The sequence below is a fragment of the Seriola lalandi genome, unplaced genomic scaffold, assembly GCF_002814215.2.
Source record: "Seriola lalandi dorsalis isolate HSWRI2012SDOR001 ecotype SW California unplaced genomic scaffold, Sedor1 jcf7180002054406, whole genome shotgun sequence".
In the NCBI taxonomy this organism is placed as follows: Eukaryota; Metazoa; Chordata; class Actinopteri; order Carangiformes; family Carangidae; genus Seriola; species Seriola lalandi.
This window is the reverse complement of record NW_019524959.1, coordinates 211,145-235,171: the sequence shown is the minus strand read 5'-3', so window position 1 is coordinate 235,171 and position 24,027 is coordinate 211,145. Positions and strand designations below refer to the sequence as shown.

General features: G+C 41.3%; 1 protein-coding gene across 1 annotated transcript in view; it reads right to left on the bottom strand.

The window, feature by feature from the left end:
• Positions 1-374: 374 nt before the first annotated feature.
• Positions 375-24,027, bottom strand: part of pdia5 (protein disulfide isomerase family A, member 5) — a 53,264-nt gene continuing 29,611 nt past the window's right edge. Inside the window, exons 11-17 of the mRNA XM_023409757.2 lie at positions 22,009-22,145; positions 15,809-15,879; positions 14,886-15,049; positions 14,262-14,392; positions 9,121-9,191; positions 3,441-3,575; positions 375-2,872 (exon numbers count right to left, since the gene is read on the bottom strand). Coding sequence (XP_023265525.1) covers positions 2,792-2,872; positions 3,441-3,575; positions 9,121-9,191; positions 14,262-14,392; positions 14,886-15,049; positions 15,809-15,879; positions 22,009-22,145 — 790 coding nt within the window. The 3' untranslated portion in view covers positions 375-2,791. The remainder of the gene's footprint in view (positions 2,873-3,440; positions 3,576-9,120; positions 9,192-14,261; positions 14,393-14,885; positions 15,050-15,808; positions 15,880-22,008; positions 22,146-24,027) is intronic.

The following is a 24,027-nucleotide window of genomic DNA, read 5'->3' as shown; positions in this document are numbered from 1 at the left end:
TTTAACATTTTCACAATCTTAGTTTTGTATGTTAGCATGCTAACATTTTGTTAGCATTACAAAGTGCAGTTGAGGCTGAAGGGAATGTCAGGTACTTGGTCAAGAAACAAATTATTGGTCAAATCATTGACCTGATGGTTATTACAATTACAATTCCTCCTGTGGGGACATGAATGTGTGCGCCAAATGTCACAGTAATCTATCCTAGGAGACAATTCGCTGTCGATGGAAGTGGTGGACCGACAGACACCACTGCCATCCCCAGAGCCACAATCCAAACCATGGCTCAACAATTATTAAATAATAAAACTGGGTTGTAAATCAACACAAACAGAACAGAGTTGTATATAAGGTATAAAAACAAGTGAAAAATGTTCTGGAAATGTTTGACTTTATTTATTTTTTATCTCGCAAGGTCCTTACTGCAATGGGCAAAACTGTACATATGGCTGGGCACAGAAAAATCAACAAAGGCAACAATGACTTCTTGGCATTAAGTGTGACAGATCCCCACACAACATGGATACCTTTGGGATAAGACAGAGGTGGTCTTTCTATTATTCAACAAACTGTGGAGGTTCCTAAAGAAAACAGACAGAAGTAATCAAAAGGTAATTACTTCCCCTTGAGAGGAGAATCAACACCTAATTACGGTGACATGTCAACACCTAACTGTATAAAGAACTCGTTCAAAATGCTCTTGCATACCATGAGTCACACTAAACATTGAACACAAACAAGTGTTTGGTGCCAGCCAGAACATTTGAGACAGTTTCTCTTGGAATTAGTCCATTAAGAATCACAACGTTATTTGTCTGACGAGAAATGGTTCAGTAACATCAACTGACAATACGTCTTATTCAACACATGATATTCTGATATAGCACAGAAAAAGGACAATTCAATATTTTCTTCTTGGGATACAAACAATATTTGATTTGGTGACCTAGGGGCTCAAAATTATTCAGCTGGAATGCAAAATTACAAACAAACTAGTTCCCTTTAATTGTGTTTCGCTATCCCTGAGAACCGTATTCATGATGAAAGAAACCAAAGTCTTGAATAACAAGTTCAGCTACAGATAAGCCTTTAAATATTTATGTCGGCCGAAGCGTGGGAGCTGAAAACAGAAACATTAAAAAAGTGGCCACAGAGGTAATAATGATAGCTCTGAATCAATGATGATGTTACGCTGGGAGAAGCCGGTAAGGGAGCCTGGAGACTTCACTCATTTAACGCTTAATTACGTCTTGGATGCACTGTGAAGTCATCTCTTTGAATATGATGGAGGGCATGGGAGAGCAGTGTCCAAGCTGACTGAGGCCAAGGCATGGCAGGCAGGCAGATGGAGATCGGGGCAAAACTGGCCTGAGTGCTGTCACTTTGCTTTTGGCTCCTTGCTGTCGTTCTTTTCAGCAGAGAGTGGTGGAAACGTGTGGCCATAAAACAGACTGTAAACTTAAACAAAAAACCTGAATGCCCAAAGTGTAAACCAGTGGTCTGAATTATTCCAACATCTCCCTGAACAATGTATGAATGCAGGATATTGGGTGATTACTTTAACAGGAGGAGGGAAGATTCTCGTTTTCGACATTTTATGATCAGCATGCAATATAGATGAGCCTCTCCCATACCTGTGTAAATGAGCCCTACGCTTGTTAAAACTGATGAAATCCCACTGTGAATGAACAACACAGGACGTACAAGAGGTGAAATGTCACTACAGCTGTGAATGTTAATATTTGGAAAGTACAATGCATGAAAATATCAAGGGCAATGCGCAGTAATATTTGGCATTTCATGTTTTTTTTTTTCCTTCTCGTTTGACGTGTTCTGCTCCATGACTTACTTCAGGGAATTGCAAGGGCACCAGGCCTCTGATTCCCCTCCACTCATCATTTCATATCTCTGCAATTCCAGCTATTTTTCTTTCTTTCTTTTTTTTTTTTATATCTGTAAGGCCACAGCACATTTGAGCAAACAAAAAAAAAAAGAGTCATTTTTAAAAGCAAAACGAATCATGAAAGCTTGGAACCATACTGATTATTGCCCCTTTGGCCATGATTTCACCTACCTCACATTGCTACGGTACCTGATTACCTACAGTAGCATTTCTCACAGCTTTGGGCTGTTTCAGATGTTAGTGTTAAACGCAGTTATCCTCCAGCTGATCTGTGAAGATAACAAAGCAATATTCTGGATGGTTGTGGACTTGAGACGTCAGGATTCTGTACAAAAATATTGGATCAGGTGTATGACAATTATCAGCATGTGTCTCTTCTAGAGGCGGAGCAGGGATGATGGGACTTGATTAGGACCCCTGTAAAGTGACGGACAGTGTATCCTCCATCTTTAACTAATGATGCCCACCACCCTCCACTATGGGTGTCAGTCAGTCACACATACCCCCACAGGGCTAAGCAGGGGTCAGTATTGCATAGATACTGTATAGGGTGTAGCTTTTCACATATGCAGTCACAGTGTTTGGGCAAAATAAAACAAAAATGAAAAATGAAATCACTTTTTTGTCTGTGTATTTTCTGCCCATCAGAATATCCATGAAAAAAAAAAAAAAAAAGAAGTCTCAGGTGGTCGGTCTGACTGTAGGTACTCTGTTGGTATTATTACAAACGTGATCACCACGGTATAAAAAATAGCCTTTCGCTGAGGTCATCAAGTCTCCCATGTCAGTGCGGATAGGGCCCTTGCCAGGGTCAAGGGTCACAGTGCAATGACAAACTGTGCAGTGCAACACCCCCACCCCCCACCCCTCCCTCACTGCACACCAGCCTCAAAGCTCCTCCTTCTTCTTGACAACCTTTTCCTGGTCGCGTCCTCTTAGGCTGCGCATGAATCCTGTGAAACCCGCCTCCTGTGGAGAGAGGGACAGTTAGTGAGTCACTTAGTGACCGTTTCACAACTTGAGGCAGCTTATCAGTCTTGAAATGCCCTTTTCTGATCTAATTTAAATCAAGAGTCCCGTCATTAAACATTATCTCAACTTGGCCTGACAGGTGGGAGATAAGAAATGTAAACGCAGAATCCTAATGTTGTTGCCAAGTTCAAGGTCAATCTGCTTAGCCGCATCCAAAATATTAACATCTACCTGTTTTATTCTCTGCTGCCAATCGTCTAATAATCCACTTAAGGTTGCGCTGTGTGCACGACACCGGCCCTGGACAATCTTATATTTTGCCATAAATAGTTCAGTTAGCATAATATTTCTGTCCTTTTGTGGTGATCTGTCCAGAAAAAAGTCTAGGCGTGAAAAACTGCAGCAAAGATCCAGAAGAACAACACATTACAGACGACTTCTTTCACGTGTTTGCACAGACACGGTGGAATCGCTACTGAGAATGTGAACATGCAGACTAGATGTCGAGTGTGTAGTCTCAGAGGCAGTAAGTGACAAATCAGGTGAGATATTCACTCCGACTTACCCCGCGATCTCCACTGTATCTTTCCACAAACTTGCCGTAGTTGTAGTAGTTGAAGGTCGGGTAGCCCTCCACCCCTTCCTGCTTACACAGCTCGTGATTCTGTCCTTTTGTACAGTCCACAGCGGCGTACACAATCTGAAGAAGAACAGATGACAACAGTGAGCAGAGAATAATGCAACATAGGGCGAAGCATTTATCAACTTTATTATCAACCTCATGTAATGTCAAAAATATAATTTCAAGTCGTCAAATCTCTAAGAAATATGTTTCACGTGTTAGCATACTTGTCAGGACGCATTGCATGTGGGTTTAAACTCCTTAGAAAACATTCTTCAATCTATATTGGAGAAAAAAATTACCCAATGAAAACTTGATGAAGTTTAATGTAGCTACTCATTTGTGCTGCCTGTAGATATAAAAGCTGCCAAGATTTGAAACATCTTTTGCCTCTTAAACCCTGTTGAAAGCAAGTTTATTTATGATTTGGCTCCTATTCTATCATTATATGTCCCTGTTTTATTGTTCTATAAAAATGATTTTAATTCACATTCAGCATTTTTATTGTTCCTGTTCAATTAGTTATTATTCCGGTGTCTCCGATGCGCTCACTATATTTTTGAGAGCAAATAAACTTTATTATAATTGTAGATCAATACTATATAAAAAAAAAATACACACAAAGTATTACATGAGAATGTAATAGAGAACTCAATATTTATCCACTTAAAATGGGTATTTACAACAAGAGCTTACATACTTCCAGCTGCTGGCCCTGAGCAGACCGAGCACACTCCTCTCATCCAAATTTAGACCACTACTTTCTCTTTCCAGGTTACAAGAAAATGACTGATGCATTGCTCTTCAGCTAAACCGTTTGGAGTGGGGGGTGATGGAGAAAGAAAGAAAAAAAAAAAGATCCCACAACAGTCACTCCTACATAAAAACAACAAGGGAGATTTATGTTGCGAAGCTGTTGCATCGATTAGTGACAAGCCACCCAATGAGGCGTAAATGCCGCCTCACTGATACATGGCTCACTCAGCGTGTCCTTTTGGACAGCTGAAATGTCACCCTCTCTCAGGGTGCTGAACGCCGCACAGTGAACTTGTCAACATCAAATAATCGCTCGCTGTCCATCTGTCTGCTCGAGCTGAATGCGGAAATGACAGATCTGCTGCAGAACGAAAACACATTAGACACTTTTCTCTGCATGGCCTACCGTGAAGCGACTCTCTAAAACTTCTTGTCCTAATTACAAAATACAAGTGTCTCTCAATTTTTTTTCCATTATGCAAATACAAACACTCAAATGCTGAGAATCTGCATAAGCACCAACATACTGTTAGATGAGTACACTGTTGTCGAGTGGCGACTTTGTCTGCGTCAGCAGCGAAGACATCGGAATGCAAAGGGAGTGGACGGGAATAAAACTTGAGTCTACTACACACCAGTGGGCAAGACAGAGCCTATAAAGGGATAATCTTCCTCTACGGTCTGTTACTCAAGTGCCTTCAACTCTATGTGCCCCCACAACAAGAGGAATTCACAGACTTGCTACAAGCTGTGTTTATTCAGCAGGACTGAGGTGTTTCCCCTTTGAAAGAGCAAATCAAAAGTCAACAAAAATCTAGCTGACAACACTGCTTAAAATCATCCTATTCTTAGTTCACGAAAAGATAGTTTACAATTGGAGAGGCTTTTAATATTTATCCACTTCTGAGTAACGACAGTTTGAAATACACAGAGTGCTTTAAGCAGCAACAAGGGACATAATGTAACTACAGACTTTATCCGGCTGCTCGTCCCTGTGTAATCAATCGGGGCTGCTGTGAATTGACAGAACAAAATGAAGTCGTGGAGACGTTGTTCTTCAAAGTCTGCAGCTGCTTCCATTATTGACCCATCTTCAAGTGGCAGAGGACCACACATCACGCCACCGATCCAACAGCAACATTTCCGAGGAGCCGTTTATTACCGGGCGACTTGGTCTCAATCCACCAGCGTCAGACTGAGGAGCAGAGCGGTAATCAAACTATACCGATAACACTCACAACGTGCTCGCTTCTCACAACAAAGCCCCTGTACTTTATAGCTGTCCCCAAGCTGCTATGCAATACTGGAAATACAGTAAATCAAGAAATATTTTAATAGATCAGTATCAGTTATCTTGAAGAGAGACAACGTCATTTGAAAAAAAAGAATACACTCTCCTTTTCATGAATAGTGGCAGCAGATCTCTCTTAAATTCAGGGCCTGACCCGTCTCATGACTTTGTGCTGCCTGTCTTTCCTGTGCTGAAAGTTTCTCTCTCCTGCATCTTGCTGCACGCTGCCTGGACATCTTCACCTTTCTGCACTCCTTCCTGGCTGAAGGAGTATTTACAGTTGAAATGGGATACTTGGGTGGATAATTCTGACTTGGATCTTATTTTTATAGCTTTGGCCATCATTTGTATTGCTTATGGCTACGTTGTGCTCATCAAAGTACACAGTAACAAAAATTTTTCCCATACACAATTATTGGAAAAGGAGCAGCTATAAAATGTTAAATATATGTTTTGACTTTTTTTATTGTCAAATTTTGATTCATTCTCTCCATTAACATTTGGAAAGTCTAGAAAAGTCGTTTTAGTTTTTATTTTATTCCATTCATGTGTTTGCGGAGTTAGCCAGCACAGCAGGCAGATTCCTGGACACGCATGCTCTTACTCAGCTTGACTGGAGAAGTCTCTAGCGTCCGTGCGCTAAAGTGGAGGGCTCTTTTTTGCACAGGATAAACAATACAGGGACTCACGTAAAAACAGCTTCATAGCGCTACCAGGGATCTACAGTAAAACTCTGTCATAATTTTCCAGGAAGTGACAATGTACCAGTAACCCTCCATTTAATGGGGTGTTCACTGTGCAGCTGCATCATGTACGAATACAATGGATAACAGGGAGGAAACTCTATATTGCTACATGTTCAGACAGCTTTTGGAAATAAGCAGCTTCAGCCAATGTGCACCTTTAATGCTGCTATTGATTGGAATTTGGGGAAAAGACAAACAGCTCAGAACAAACCCTGAGCACAGCTCCCCTGCTGTCATACAGCACAGAATGTTTTAATTGTTTGTGTCTTCAAAGCCGGAGCTAAGCTCGTGTTTGTCTTTGGTAAATGAGGCAAGGGCAGCTAATAGACTGTGATCAACACTGACCTGGTACAATACACTGTGTCTCGGCTTTATAAATAGAGAGGATTGCCAAGTAAACACTCAGAGCTCTCTTGTTCAAACACAACTTCACACCTCCAGTGGCCACTTGAGGGACGACGATAGGGAAGAAATCTTAAGCTTCTGTACTTATATAACCTTTGCAGATATGAGCGTCCCCTGGTTCAGCAGCTTGTGGAGGTTTTACCATAAGGATACTGATCCGAACAACACAGCTAAGCGGTGAAGCAATGTCAAAGCGCCTTGAGCTGTTGTGGCCACTGGATACTGGATGTCAAAACTAAACATTTCCGACTCTTCTGAAAGTCCTGACATTTCTCTTCAAATAAAGTTTTTAGGTTGTTAGGGTGTCAATACTTTGTGTTTCATGGTGGCCATTTTGGGAATCATAGCTCCGTATTGTTGCTTGCGCTCGTTGGACTGACGGGTGTCAAACCACCAGGCAGGGCCTGAATCTGTTCTTAATGACTTGCCTGTTTATATAAGTAAAGGTTATACTGGTGTATTTCAGTGTGAAATGAAGGAATGAACAAAGGAATGTACGAGTTCCTAAAGTGGTAGCTGATGGGCAGTACTCAGACTTGTACACAAACAGCTCGTCTGCTGAGGTTTAATACTATCCAGAAATGTTACAAAGGATTGCCTCAGAAAAATGGATGACTAAGATGTTGAGGACATGTCACTGTTTCGAGCCATCTGACAATGATTTAGAAAAATTCCAAAATAATGAGACAATAACATTGCCTGAGCACCACTGGAGCATGTGCACTTAACATTAAGCATCTCAATGAGTCAACAATTTGATGTTTTTTTAAAAGGTGAGTGTCACTTTGAGACGATAAATTATAGCTCACGGTATCGCCAGACACGCGCCCACATTTTTTTTTTTTAACTGTGCGTGTGTGTGTGTGAGAGTGAGTCACACAGTTAAGGAGGCTTGGAAATATTGAGCCCTGCAGTCAGAGGGTATTAACAAGGAAGAGCAGGAGTGGGAGGTGTCGGGACACAAGTCCTGAGGGAGAAGGAATAAGAGGGAGTAGAGATGATGGAGGATGAGGATGAATGTGTGTCCTGTTGTAATTCCATGAACAGTCAGTGACCTGAAGATTTGTGGAGACTGTGTTGGCTTTAGCCAAGGGGCCAAATTCCTAACTGTCACATGGAGACAGATACGAGGAACGAGGTGGAAGGAGTTCTGAGTTTTAGGTTGTGAGTTTTCAGGATACCACTGTAATGCTAAGATCTGATCAGACATCTTGATGAAATATGTGAGTGCAATCACTCTGCAGGCTAATTTTAGATGACCTGTTTCTTTGTTTTTACAAAACTCTGACATCTATTGAGCTGTTATTAAAATCAAAAAAGCCTGTACAAAAGTTACAGAATTAACATAAAGTGTCAACATTTGCGTGAACATTTAAATCCAATTCATAGCAATACATACAGAACTGGAAGTGTGACTAGACCTATGTTATATATTTTGTTGAGTTGTCTTCTTACATTATCTTAACTGTTTCCATCTATTTTTAAATTCTGCAGAAATGAATCATTTTAATCTTGATAATGGTCCATTTCATTTCGTCACCTGTCAATGTCATACCCCCCTTTTTGCACGAGTCATTATTGTGGTTGTGTGCCAGAAGCTCAAAATAGACTTTTTAAGCAACATTTTTATGACATACTTTTTTAGATCTTGGTTGTGTTTAACTATGTATTTTAACCGGATGAAGGATTTTACTCACTGGACATCTCGGATGTTATCAGAGAACAAAGCTGAGCAAACATTAGCAGCAGCTCAGCACGGAGCCCCTCTGAGGCACCGAACAGTCTGGGACACACACTGATTTTATCATGTGAAACTGCTTAATTCAGCGTTTTTACCAGATTTAGTCACCGGGTCAGTTTGTTTTGGAGACAAGGGGAACTCTGCTGATAATCTGGCTACTGGTAAAAAACCTTCTGAAAGTTATCAGAGAAACAACATGAGCAAAATTTAACAGCAGCTTGGATCGCAGCTACTATGGGACGATTTTAAATGAAATTTTAGTCAGTATTTTTACCAGTTTTTACCGGAAAGTAAGAGACCTCTGCGGATAATTTTGCTCCCGGCAAAAAACCTCCTGAGAGACTGACACTGAGGAAATTCTAACTGGGAAAAGCTGACTGCAATGACAGCAATGGCGGTGAAGACAACAACTCCCATGATCCCACTTCACAATGTCACCAAACTCAATCTTTTGTTATGGTTTTGATTGAGAGAACACTAGGAACAAAAAAATCACATACTGTATATTTAAGAGGCTAAACACATCCCAGCACTGAAACTGCACTGGACACACAGCGATGAAATCCACACTGATCTGGGTCATGATCAGGAAACTAGCTTGAGCTATGAGGTATCCTTACCACACTGCTGCTGCCAGGTGTAAAAGTACGTTTTCAACTGAATGTGTGAAGAGGCAACACTAACCTTGCGGTCCTCTTTGAAGAGCTCCGCCGCTGTGGTGAAGTGGGGGACAGCGTTTTTACAGTGTGGACACCCTGTGAGAGGAGAACACACAGATGGGACATTATTACAGCTCATCATTACACATTTACAACACAACATCCGGCCTCACATCCTAAACAACACCGCGGCGGGGGGCAATAATGTCACATAAACACCATGCTACAAAAAACGCACACAATCAGAGGTACTACAAAATCACTTTAATACACCGTTTACTCAATCTCAAACACGTTCATAAAGCACGTGGCCCTGTCACAATCCTGCAGTTATTTAGGGGCTCACGCCACATTAGAGATGGTTCAGTTGTGTGTTATGAGAGACTGTAAATCTCTTTATTGCTGCCATAAACACAACCTCCCCGGAGCTCTCTCTGCTCCAGCAGCCATCCATTTACAGTATGTCAATACTTACACAAATACACCTCTAGGTACCACACAACAGATCATGTTTACAGGCAGAAGGTTGTATGGTCAGTATTAAACAGTGAGGGAATATTTTCTGATTCCGGCTTAGTCGCGCTAAGGAGAGGAAGATGTGTTCTTGCATGGCACTTGCAATCAAGCAGAGTGATTGTTGCTGTAATGACTTTTGATTTTCTGTTTGTCTTATTCTTTTTGTTGCTAATGTCAAGTACACAGTTTTTTTCCGTTCAGTGCAATCAAACTGCTGTTACCTCTGTTGGAAACTGAATTCTTCTGTAGGAGAGGTGAGAGATGCAGAAACAGCTCTTTTGGTGACGAACACATTATCAGTGGGTAACCGGATAAAAGCCTTTGTGTGGAGGGTAAGGGTGAAATGACCAGTCAGTCAGCCCATGACAAAGAGTAACAAACGGACAATTATTTTAAGGAGGTATATACATTATTGCTTTATTTTCTTTTTTAAAAGGAAGAATATTTTTCTCACAAGTCTTCCCATGGGTTTACTAACTAAGCTTATTGTTACGTTAATCAGTGCTAGCTCTTTGGATGGAAACATGTTGGTTAACAGGATGCAACAACTTCTGGTTAAACCCTCTCGAGGTGCCGTTTGACTCACCTAACCCCTCTAATACACGGCCGAGAATATGTGGATACCCAACATCACACCCACATGTGACTGCTGAACATGTCATTCCAAAACCATGGGAATTAATCTGTGCCTGTAACCGCCTCCATCCAGGTTTCACACTTTGGATTTGCTCACGTTAAGCCACAAGAGCATTAGTGAGGTCAAACACTGATGTGATGAGGACTTTCTCGCAGGTTCACCATAAAGGTGTTCGATCGAGTAGTAGTCGTTTCTCTCTTCCAGATCAAACTGCTGTCACAAAGTTGGAGAAGCACTATTATCTAAAAATGTTATTGTTACATTTTCCCCTTAATTGGCCATTTAGTATACTCGCTCTCCCTAAGATTAAAGCCACTAGGTAGGAGATCATCCCAATAGTGTAACAGATTATTAAAGATGCATCTCATCTTGTAAAAGAATTTACAAAAGAAAATATATTCAGTTACCTATTGTTGACACTGGCCCTGTTATAACCAAGATCTCAGGATTTGTTCCCATGAGTCATTAACATTAATCCCACTGTAAATGGATTTTACAGGCCAGAAGGGCACGGACAGACCACACTGTGGTGGCCACAGTTATAACTTAGTATTTTACTGTTGAGTGTATGTGCACAAAGATACATGCACATAACTCTACCTTCAACTCAATTACACATCAACTCTGCAACTGTCCATTCATCGTCCTTTCCAAAGCTACCTCTCTGAGGCTGCATTCAGCGCAGCTTAGAAAAGCATTTTCTGCTGAAGTTCCCTATTAGCTGCAATATTCAACGCCCTTTAAACCTTTAAAAGCTCTGTCGCAATTCTGAAACAGATATATCTAAAAACAAAAAAAAACCAGAGCAGATGCATATGCTGTGTTTTGTCCCCTCACATGAGGACAACAGACTTATCAGACAGATCATTGTAAGTGCTCAGAGACATTGAGAGTGATAACTAAGTAAAGGGCAGGTGGCTGCACTCCAAGTACTGTATAGGAATATCTCAGCTTTCACATCTCACATTCCTCCTGTCATCCAAGCTGTTTAAAGGCAGATGAAAAGGTAGGTCTGCAGCTGATAATGAGACCTGCCACTCTCATTCCTCTCCTCTGCCTGCGAAGACACTTTCACTTGTCTTTCTCATAATTACCAACAGAGGCAGACAGTGAGGTAGAGACAACAGCAGACAAAGAGACAGCCGAGGAGAAGCAGTGTGTCATCATCGATCCTGTGAAAACTGCACAAGTGAGCTAAGAAATATAAATACACCTTGACATCAAATGCATCATAATGTTTTGTTTGGAACTTAGCATCACTTATAACTACTAGTGCAGGTGGCTACAAATGGGCATTTAGGGACTATCAACTTTGCTCGTATTGTCTGAGGTCAGGAAAGAGCCAGCAAGAGAGAGAAGCTATGACATAACTTAGTTTCAGTTTTGTTTCAGTTATGCTGACTCAGGGCTTAAAGTTAATAACCTAAAGTCTGAAGTATCAGCCTGATGATACTTGCTAAATCTTCACGCAGCTGTAAGTCACCTAATGCTCAATTAGACGCAAGCTGATACAGTGAGGGTGCCGATGGGGTGGGTGGGGTGTAGGGGCAGCAGGTTGTTGCTGACTGATGTGCATTTCGGAGCGTCTCTTTGTAGAAGACGCGGCCGACGGAGGCAGAAGCCTGACCGCTGGTGCCCCGTCTGGCTTCAACGCCCTCATCAGACACAAAGGGAAAAGAAAAGAAAAAACAGGGCCAGAGGTGCAGGTGTGTGTCTATGTGTGTACTGATAATTAAGCAAGTCGTCTGCTCTGTATTCCTTCTGCATCTGTGTTTTGTTTCAGACTGTCATAACACTGGGTCCCGACATTGTGGAAGAGTTCATTTCAAAGACATGTTCAATGACAAAGACTTGCCTTTCTCTTAATGGAAAAGTAAAGCAGCTGAGTGAGTTAGTGCCAACACTATATTCTAAAACTGAGGCCTGACTTCCGTTAGCCACATGTACCCAGTTAGAGAACACATGAACTCAGTTTCAGAATTTACTCTGCTGAGTCTGTGAATTGTGTTTGTTTGTGGTGACCTTTAAAGGGGCTATTTATGAGTTTTCTCTGCTACTGAATGTGGTTTCTTGCAGGGGGGGTGGGGTGGTGGTGGTGACTGTCGCTTGACAAGAGCTTTAGCCATCAACGTCTTTATAATACAAGAGGTTATAATAGCAGCCCTCTGAGCAGCACTTCACAGGATCTTTTAATTTGTTTGTTATTCATTTGGATTCGCTTTGTGTCCAACTGGTGAATGTGAGTCTGTTTAGCTTTGCTTTGGACGCCACAAACCCGAGAAAAAGATCTGGCTTTTTTTGCTGCTAGACTTGTCTGTCTGCTGTTTGATGCTGGGCTCATACAGAATGAAAACTGCTGCCTGCTGCTACTGGAAACATTGAGGACACTGAACCATACAGTAAATGGGATGTAAAATCAAAACGATGAGCTAAAAGAAGCTAGAAAGCCCAATAGAGTTGTTAAAAACTTATCACTACTAGAAACTCCTTTTATAATACTTTATTTCAACTATTAAGAATATTTATTAGAGGAGCTTGGAGGAAATGGTGGTGGACATGAGGAGGACTGGAGCCCCGTGATCTGTTTCTATGTTTCTATCTGTGGGGTCAGTGTGGACATTGACACTGACGCCCTCTACAGGAAGAGGCCAGAGCAGTCTCTTTTTTCTGAGACAGCTGAGGTCCTTCAACGTCTGCCGGACGATGCAGAGGATGTATTATGAATCTGTAGTGGCCAGCGCCACCCTCTATGCCATTGTGTGCAGCAGACTGAGGGTGAAGGACGCCAACAGACTTGATAAACTCGTCCGCAAGGCCTCGCAGCCACATTGTGGACGGGGAGCTAGAATCTCTGACAGCAGTGTCAGAGAGGAGAATGTTGTCCAAGATAAGGACGACACTGGAAAACTCTTCACACCCTCTCCACGACGTGCACGACGTGCACGACGTGCACGACGTGCTGACCAGCAGTAGCAAGTTCAGCCAGAGACTCATTCCCCCACGTTGCACCACAGGAACTCACTCCTGCACGTGGCCATCAATCTGTTCAACTCTTCCCTCTGAGAATCGATCAGTCAATTGGACAGTTTTTTCCACCCATGTGCAATTACCATTTTGGTGCAATAATCTGATTACAATTCTGTACATGATTCAATCAATCAATAATACAAATTAACTGTAACTGTAAATGGCATGTAAATATTAACTATACTGTTTATTACTGACAGGGTATATTTCTATTTTTTATATTTTGAATATGGGTATTTTTATTTTTATTATTATTTTTAATATATTTTGTATATGTGGAATGGGGCACTACAACATAATTTCCTGCAGGGGATTAATAAAGTTTTCTGATTCTGATTAAAAGCCATCAGTTGAACACTGAGAACTGATTACACACAGTTTTAACTCCCTGAACAGGCTGAAATTTAAACTGCCAGCTGTTGCAGCGACATTGGGCAAAGATACAGTTTGACGGGTCAGCCTGTGACAGTTCATGCAGCAACATAAAGGTCATTTTGTTGCTAATTAAAACATTTAACAGGACAGCTTCTTTTTTCTAGGAGATTTTCTTCAGGGCTTAACTATAAAGCTGCATTATAGAATTTCACATTTTCCCTGAAATACGAGGTGGAAGAGTAATTTGTTCTCTTTTTTTAACTTGCACAAATCTATTCTCAGTAATCTGAATCATTCCTCAGTCTCCCCATGGCTTAGGTGGAGTTTATATACTGTGTGATGAGGAACTTGGCAGGCAGCTCAGTTACGTATGCACACTGCTTAAAACCCAGGATATGATCACACTGAGCCCAACTGAGCAGGGTTGTGATCACACTTGGTTTCAAAAACTTCACACACACTTTAATATTTTGATCAAACATATGAAATTCAACAGTTTGTGAAAATTGTCTAGTGCCAAGTATAGATGAGCCTGTCAGGAGTAATTACAGACCTTTGTTGAAGGTTATTTAATGGGTGTTAAGTAGAGTTGGTATGAATGAAGCTCTTACAAGGAGCGTAGAACATGACCAGAGCATGTTTTTTCTTCTTCAGGGCCTCTCGGAAATCCTCTGATCCAAGATGGCTGACGCTGGAGGGCTTGTCTTCCCAAGACTGCTCAGGTGGAGGAGGTGCCTGGGGACTAGAGACATGAAACAGAGCAAAGTAATATTTATTATGTGTACAAAAAGGAGTGAAAAACACTGCTTTACATTTATTGTGTACAAAGATACTGAGTAGGCATCTACAGTATGCTTGTTTCCAAAAAAGAAAAATGGTCACATGTGAATACTAGTGATATAATACTACTCAATGAATGAAGCTTTACATCAGCCATATATAAAATAGTGTTGACCTCTGGTTGCAGACTTTGTCTTTATGAAGCCTGTAATTGCCACAGCTGGACTGATGTCATTGCAAATTCATTACTTTTCACATGGACCTTTTCCAAAGATGAATCTATTACACTGCGAGGATGTTATGTAAAAAATGTTGCAGCTAATCACGGACAAAGAAGAGTCCAGCTCTAATGTTTAAGCTCAGGACTAAATTAATACAATGCATATGAGTTTGAATCTGTGTCTAAATGTGTCAACCCTGCATGGGCAGTGTTTGTTGGAAATTGTGTGACTCACTTGTGCATGAACTCGATGATCTTGTCTTTGTTTCGGAGCTGCGGCAGCGTGTACTTCTCCTCACCTTTCTCAAAATACTTAACAGTTGGGAAGCCAGAGATCTTGAAGCGATCCCCCACAGCTTTGTGCACTGTGGCATCCACTGCTGCCAACACGCCCGGACTCTGTGAAGTGATAACAACAGCAACGCTTAAATCATGTGGGACTTTGGTAAAATAATAACTATAGAGAGATCTGTCCAATTAGACCAATAAAGGTTCATTAGATTTACCCTTTACATGACACCAATTAACACCACCTACTTTAGAAACAGTCCATGTTCAACCTTTGCAAATGAGCACACTGGGCTTTTTGTGTATTTAAAAATGCTGCATTAATAAACACTAGCAGGGAACCAAAGAGGAGAAAAATAAATGATATTCTGGGCCTTAAGGGCAAAGGGTGAGAGAGGCTCCAGTCAATCCATATTAGATAATGGTCAGGCTTCTCCTGTTGACCTCCAGTACTGGGCAGAGAGCCACAAGAAGAAGGTCCAAGCGTCGGGCCGGGGGGACTCTCATGGATGAGATAATTGCTACAGTCACTAGGCTGGAGTTTTATTGGCCCTGCCCCTGGCTGGGGAGTGTTAGATTACCACAGAGGACATAATGGTGGAGAGGAGAGGTGAGGAACACACCCGACTAATCAGAAACACATCGAGAACTGGGCCGTCGGACAGACTGACCAGCGTGTCAGTTGTGTCGGCCAACAGCTTTCAAGCCAAGGGGATTATTATGATCTGTTAATGAGGCGCTGCTACACCGTGCAGTCCTGCATGTTCATCAGAGTGTGAAATATGAAACGTGAACAAAACACAGACGTGTAGACGTGCATGCTGTGCATGCTGTGCACACAAAAACACAAGCAAAGGTCATGAAACTTACATCTGCGCCCTTGTTAAGTATTTCAGCAGCTTCATCATACTCTGGCTTCATCTTCTTGCAGTGGCCACACCCTAAAAGATTCAGATTACACATTAGAGTCGGACCTGACGGATTTCTGAGGCTGATATCAGTGTTGCTATTCGAGAGTCAAAAAAACTGAAAACAATGTATCTGCCAATTTGTTTTTTTTTTACCTCTTATTAAAAACATTTGATAATAATCTCTTGAAACTTGTTATTTATCACTTTAAATGGCAAATTTAATTAATTATACATAAAAACTAAAATCAAAAAATAAAACAAAATGTCAAGAAAAATACATCCTACAGTATAAAACATTTATGTCCTGCAATCTTCATTCACACACGGGCCAATACGAGCCAATAATAACAGCCTACTATCAAAAACAGTCAAATTAATGAGAGTAAATAAGACAGGAATCTCCTTTCAACCCAAGGCTGAGAGCTGTCCTGGAATCTTGCAATCTTTGCACAACATTACATCCACAGAGCCGTCACACTGAATCTATGCGTCAACAGCTGTAATTCTCTGGTGTCTTGCTGTTTCCCCCTGGTTTGGCTGAGGGTTTACTGCTGCCACACTGAGGGTGAAACTGTAAACCAGATGACCACAGTCTCCCATGCTTACCAGCAGAGTTAATGCATGTCTGATTGTTTACTACGTTTCACTCTCAGGCATGGGTGTGCGTGTGTGTGTGTGTGTGTGTGTGTGTGTGTTTGCGTCTGAGTAAACAGTTAGAGACAAACTGAATGAGACTAAGAGCTGGGTGGGAGTAAGTGATGAATACGGGAGTGAAAGAAAGAGAGCAAGACGAGAACGAAGCGAGAGGGAGAGAGGGGAAGCAAACTGGTGGAGGTGTGAGTGGAGCTGGGCCATATGGTTGAATATTGTGGTGTGCTATATCTTATCATTCATGGTAAACACAAATATAATTTCTGATGTCTCACAGCAAGTTGTCGAGGAGTTGTTTCCAATAAAAATGTAGTGGTGTGAAAATGGTTTGGATTTAAAAATAGATTAATCAGATTTACAAGAAGCCACAACAATATGTAAATGATGTTAGGAGACTGTTACAGCGAGAAGGTGGCTTCATGTGCAAAACTTATTCCACCATCTCAAGTAGAGCCACCGGCTGAGCACAAAGAGAGCAGGACATCAAATCAAATCAAAGTGCAACAGCTGATGTGAGGTCTAAACAACCGAAGACACAATCTACGTTGGCACGACAGAGCATAACCAAAATATTTGGAACTTGTTCTCTTTGATAGAAAAAAATAGAAGGTGGAGAGAAATTCCAGAAGTTGTCACGGTGTGTTTGATTACAGACATGATGGTGATCCAAACAGCTAAAAACGAAGGCTTCAAAGACAGCACTCCCAGACATGAACGAAGAATACTGTGATAGCACGGCAGATCAACTATACCCTGACCACAGACAGATTTATTGTTAATAATATTATTATTATTGCAAAAAATGCTCTGAAGAATCGTAAACCAATTCTATGGTGATATTGTTAATTCAAATGAATATTTTTCCTGTTTCAATATATATCATAATATAACTCATCATTATGAACAGCATCAATCTCTTCAACTTCAAACTTTTTTTTGCTTCAGTCTGATTCCACTGACAGTCACTTTATGATGATATGAATTATCTCCCAGCTCTAGACTTGAGAGCAAAATTTTAAAGAGAGTGAATTCCATTATGTCTCCAAACGTCGCCATGAGCCAGACACTGTACCTCTCTGCTCTTTAATTAAGACAGAGGGACAGCATTAGTGTTGTTTTTGCTCTGTATAACTCTGTATTATCTGGAGGTAGTGGTGTCTGTGCATGTGTGTGTGTTTCTGTGTGAACGTGTTTGCAACAAATCTGTTTGAGCTCCAAACATCGTGAATAAACTCCGTTTGGTGTGAAGGTGTGTTTAATATTGCATGAGCAAACATTTTATTTTTGGATCTAAAATGACTTTCGAACACATAAAACAATATTCGTCGAGTACAAGATGTTTTGTCTTAAGATGTAATGAATATGCTATTTGATCAGGGATGAGCAGTGTGTGTGTGTGTGTGTGTGTGTGTGTGTGTGTGTGTGTGTGTGTGTGTGTGCATGTGCATGTGTTCATAGCGCTGCTGTGCACAGATGCATGAAACAAACTTGGTGCATTTCCAAACCTGGTAAATTGCCCTTGTCATAACAGTTCAAGAATTCCTTTCTTCAATATATAATGCAGTGCTGGCGCAGGCTATAAATCAAGTGTGATATGCCTTTTGGAAAAAAAAAAAAGAAAAAGGAGCTGCTTCTCTTTCATCTAAATCAATGTAGTGTGTGATCATGCAGATTGTGCTGAGGCTGAGCAGAGAAACAGTGACTAAAAGGACTTTGTCTGACCCTTCAAAGTGATGAGTAAGAAGGAAAACCAAATGTCTGTGCTGTGCTCTGCATCAGCCCTGCTCCACATTCATAGTCATAAACTGTGTGTGTGTGTGTGTGTGTGTGTGTCTGAGGGGGGTGGGGTGGGGTTCAGAAACACACAGAAATATTGCTGATTCAGACTGAGAAGAGATCAGAATGAACAAACAGGACACACATCACTGTAGCTCTAATAAAAACTGATGCATGCTAGAAAGTTAAAAGCCTGGTGACTTCCCTCTGCTTTACAGATGTTAGGGTTAGTGTGTTGTAAGGTCATCTCCTGTTGGTCCACTGCAGCTGTAAGCTGAGCCTGTGGCTACTTGCTAAGTGGCCGGTCAGGAGAGATGTTAAAATCAGACCCACTAACTTCCTGATGCACCGATTGCTGCCCAAACAAACATTTAGGGATCAAAGGTGGCCATTTACTGCCACATCTGCTGGACCAACATCCTGCATTCATTATGCTGCTGTGCTTTCGTCCAACAACGCTGGCAGAGAGGAACTTTTGTTTTGGTCTGGGACGTAAACAGGTTCACTCTGGGAAACGGCGTCCTGTCCTGCTGCCGGTTTTGCCTTCGTGTGGAGCTGCACGCAAACAACCCCCAGTGAGTGCTGTTCAGAGGACGGTGAGAATGGCCGTGCTGAGAGGTGGACAGAAATACAAGCTGATGGTGGTGGTTGGGAGACCATTAATCTCACTATGACAGCAGGGCCATTAAGAAACTGCACTGAAGCAGCAACACAGGGCATCCGTGTGTGTGTGTGTGTGTGTGTGTGTGTGTGTGTGTGTGTGTGTGTGTGTGTGTGTGTGTATATATGTGAAAAATAGAGGGAGGGATATGCAGAGTAACTGCAATAAATATTTGTGACATATTGTGATATATGTATTTGATATGTGTCACAGGTGTACAGATATTTATATTTGTGAGTGCAAACTGAAAAGATTTGATGCAGCTTGTTTCAGCTGACTGCCCTTGACTTGAGTGTGTGGGTGACTGGCTGCTGTCCGCAGGGTGAGTCGACTGCATGACAAGTGAAGCTGTGACACTGTGTAGGAGCAGGGAGGACTCCATGCACTGTTCAAACTCAAACATTTCTCTGTACATTCAGGATGATGGGGGGGAAAAAACTTTTTATCCAGAGTTATTCCGGCATGTTTTCTGTCCTAGATAACTAATAACTACACCAACTAACAACAATAAAATCATCTCTTAAAGTTTGCTGGATAGAGTGCGGCGTCTGCTAAAGCTTGACTAAATGATTATATAAAAGTGAGAATGTGAGAACTCTAGAGCATTTTTAAGCAAGGATGAATAGTTAAATATAAAACTCCTGTATGGATATCAAAAAAGGTTCCATACATACAATAATATGCTCTTTTAATACAAGCTGTTGCTGTTTTTGAGGAATTTCACTTCCAAGTTTGTTTTTTCTATTATTGTATATTACTAAAATAGCAAAGAATCTAATGTTTTTGTTCTTTTATCATTCTGATAATGCTAATTATCTACACTTAATGCATTTCATTTACTGCAACCGCTACATAGCTGTGTACTACGGTAAAACATTAGCACACACACCTGACCTCACTAAATGATTTGAAGAGGGTGATTTTTGTTTGCTATCATACCTGTGATTAATTGGCCAAGTGACATAAGACATTTTGGACTATGTTTTACTGAGGGTTAGATGAGTTAATATCAGTTTCATCTCTGTGACTTCAACAGAGAGACAGCTCTGTGATGTGTTTAGTCTAGCTAATCGCAAAAACCGGAGGAAATATTAAACCTGGCTCCATCTATGGTCGATTCCAACAACTCCAAAGCTGCCTGATGCACATGTTTGTTTTTAACATGTATAAAAAAAGAAGAAAATGATAAATGCAGTTTAGGCACTGTAGCTACTTATTGACCAAAAGCTGATCCAAGAAGTCGCATGCAACATTTCACTCTATCCTGGTTGGGGACGTCTTGTGTAATGGTTGTTTTTAAATTCCAAACAGACTGATCTGATAAATGAAATGATGTCATTTGGCTCTTCCTGCTCAGTGGATCATATTTACAGAAATTCAAAGTCATTGCATTTTTTTGTCCTGCCAATTGGCAGAAGTTAGTTTAAATAATCCATCCAATAGTGCAAAAATATTTTTGAGTTTTCGGTCGTGAGTAATGAGAAGTGGATGTAGCGGGTCCCACTGCAGTGTGTGTGAGTGTTAAAGATGTGTTTTAATCACTTCAACTGCTGGAGAGTGTGTTTGCCCTCTGGGTGGAGCACAGTGCTCCCAGCAACCTGGAGGTATGAAGGCACTTCAGCAAAGTATGTGATGAAATTTTGAAAACAATGACTCATCATTATGGCGAAAGCTCGAGGAAAGGGCGCTATTTTTATTTATTCATTTATTTTTATAGTGTGGAGACTGAGATGAGCACGGAGAGAGAGGGAGCAGTTGGACAGGTAGAGAGAGGAGAGAGGATGAGGAGGTGATATGGTCAGAAGTGAAGAGGTAGCTTAAAGAAGAAAGAAGAAAAAAAAAGAAAAGAGAAAGGTCCAGAAATTGGTTGCAATAGAATTCAGACTGCGTCGCATAGCTGTTGTGCTCAGAATGTGTTTCTAAATGTGGTAAATCTATTTGCATGATTTCACAGTTATGAATCGGTCGTATTTATCAATATGTAAAATCTTCTTGGATAGCTCCGTCACATGCAGGAGGGCTGGACCTAAGCAAAGCTATCAGGAAGTGGAAAAAAAAAAAAAAACAATCTAGCCCACTGACAAAATCTAGCATATATAACAGCAGCAGTATGGGGCGTGAATAAAATGACAAGCAGATGTATGCGAACCGTATGGCAACAATGATGTATTCTTAGTGAGGATGAGCTCAGGAGCGAGCGAGTGACACAGAAAGCTAAAGTTGCTGCAGCCAGCTTGTCTTCTGGGTTTGTTTTTCCATCTCCAGTCCTTCTTTGGTTTCTCTCTCCAGCTGACCGTTAATAGTGTGCATGACAGAGAAACAGTGATGTTATTTGTGTGACTAAATAACAGTTCTACCCGAGAGACGTGCAAGTGAATGTTCTACGCAGCAGGAAGGAATGTGAGGCTCTTCTGACTCGCTGCTGCGCATATTTTACAACTGAAACTATTTTTTCTATCTCTGTATTTCTGATGGTGACCAGAGGGCTGTTAAAAGACAAGGCTGGCACTACTCTATATTATTTACTTGTCTATTCATCCAGTGAAAAGAACAAAAGTAACAATGAATTGATCTTACTAACAAGTATTGTGTGTTTCAGCCTTTTAAAAAATAAAATTATATATTTGTGACACATCTTCAGTGGGAACCAATGAGCTCAGGGCTGAGTTCAACACACAGAGTGAAGCACAGACACAGAATAATGCAGTGATGGTTTCAGTCTTTTTCCTGAGATTTGTTGTCAATGGGACTGCACTACTCTTTTTACGTGCTGAGACTTCAACACTGTATTTGTCGACTGAAGAGTCATCAACAGCAATTCTGATAAGTAATTAATGACTTGAGAAACTCATTAGGTAAACATTTGCTGGCTTCAGTTATTCCAGTTCATTCTCATTATTCAGTTATTATTTACATAATTGCAGATTGAATATCTTTTAAGTTTTGGGCTACTGGGTGGACTTCTCTGCGTAGTTTTGATGTTCATTTTTCATTATTTTATGACGCTGTAAGGATCAAACAATTGACTGAGTTGAAAATCTGGATCTTTTGGAACTTGCGTTCTTACTCACATGGGGCATAGAACATGATCAAGGCTGCGGGATGTTCCTCCAGGAAGCTGTCAAAGGACTCATCGGTCAGGTGGAAGACTGGGGAATCTGTCTCTGCCCACGGCACCTCAGGGGTCTTCGGCTGGGGGGGCTGAGGGCTGAAACAGGAAGTGGAGACAGAGAAAGCAACAGAGGTGAGGGACATTTAAAAAAAAAAGAAAACAAAATTCCAGCTGGTGTGCAATTTGTGCAGAGCAAAAATCAGACGCAGCTGTAACTCACACTCCACCCAACATGTCATTCACACACACTCACACACACACACATCTGGACCGAAGCAGCCACGCCTTGATGACAGAGAACAGTGATGCAACGCCAAGACACAGATATAAACAAGTACACACTCCATGAACTTGTGTACATATACACATGTCATTTAAAACGAGATACACACACCCTCCTTCTGCAAACCTTTTTTTCATCTTCACACACTCTGGCCTGAGCCAACATGCTGAAGAGGAACATGCATGAGACTGGAGATCGTTTAAAAACACCAGAAATATGCAACTGGTGAGCAAAGAATGCTGCACCTCCTCCAAATATTCATCTTTTATCCAGAATGTCATCTGTCTAATATTTACTGTATCGCTCTCTATATCTATCTATATCTGTATCTACATAAAAAGCTCAGGATGAGGGTTTATCAGGGACTGAAGCCACAGATCAGATTATCAGATGACATCTTTGGTTGCTCTTCTGCAGCATGAGGTGCAGTTTCTCCTCCTGCCACTATGCAACCACACCACTCCTGCTCAACTCCATTACTGGCGCAACACTGCTGCAGAGGGCTGATATGATCATCATAGATCCTGACCCTTCCCTGTACTTATTGCCATCAAACTAGATTTGGTTATAATGTGCAACACAGAAAAGCAAAGGAGCAAAGTATTTCAATAGTGTTGTTTGAGAGCAGCTGTCAGATCCTGACCTCTATTGTTCCTGTTTGCATAGAAAAAAAAGAATGATTCAGGTCGGTGAAAAAGGGTGAGCCATGTGAAGCCGAGTGGGGAATCAAAAAACTGAGACAGCTGAATCTGAACATAAGAGAAACTTCATCAAAACTTGGGAGGCAAAGTAGGGCTGATGAAAGAGATGGAGATAAAAAATCGGAGACAGAGAGTGCTACAAAAAGAGCACCATGGACACGACGTCTCTAATTACGAACGCAGAAAATCCGACTATTCCGGAAAAACCTTTCAACACCGTTTACTTCAAAAAACCCTTTTCAGCTTTCTTCCCCATCTGTAGCATCTCCAGATGAAAAAAGCCTCTGAGATGACAAACTGCAGATGTGATGAGGCTTGCGGGAGGCCAGTCTTCTATCTTTTTTTTTTACCATAGGGAACATATTTATGTGCATATCAACAATATAAATTCAACAGTCTAGGGTCAGTCTGTTCATGTAAAATTATTTTTTGTTTTGTGCCAGAAAGAGGAGGAGGAACAGCTCAAATACAAGAGAAATGAATGTTTGTGAAATCCAATTTCACCACTGTTTATCACCTTTTTTAAAAAAATAAAACTGAAATCTGAGGTGTAATTATGCTTAGCATTATCACTCAATTTTAAACATGTAATCATTCTGTCAATTTGATTGCCTAATTGCCAGCCATGCAACCACTTTTAAATTATACTGCTGGACCCTGAATGAGCAGAGTACTAACAGCTTAGGACTGGGGAGGGAGTTGTTATGCCTCTGGGCTAAAGAGAGTGCTGGAATACATCCTCTGCCTGTCTCGCTCCGCTTCCTGCGATAGCTGTGAAAGCCCTGCTCTGTGCCCTCTGGCTGCAACCCTGTGGACAGTCATGGCTTTCCTGCCAGGCCCTTAACACGAGTGGAAAAGGGGGGTGGAGGAAAATGGGAAAGAGGATGGCCAAGCCGAGGAGGGAGCCGGGGAGTTGCGGGCAGAGGGAGTGAGCCAAGGTGAGAAAGAAAAATGAGACAAGAACTGAGGAGGTGCAGATTGATGACACCGAGCC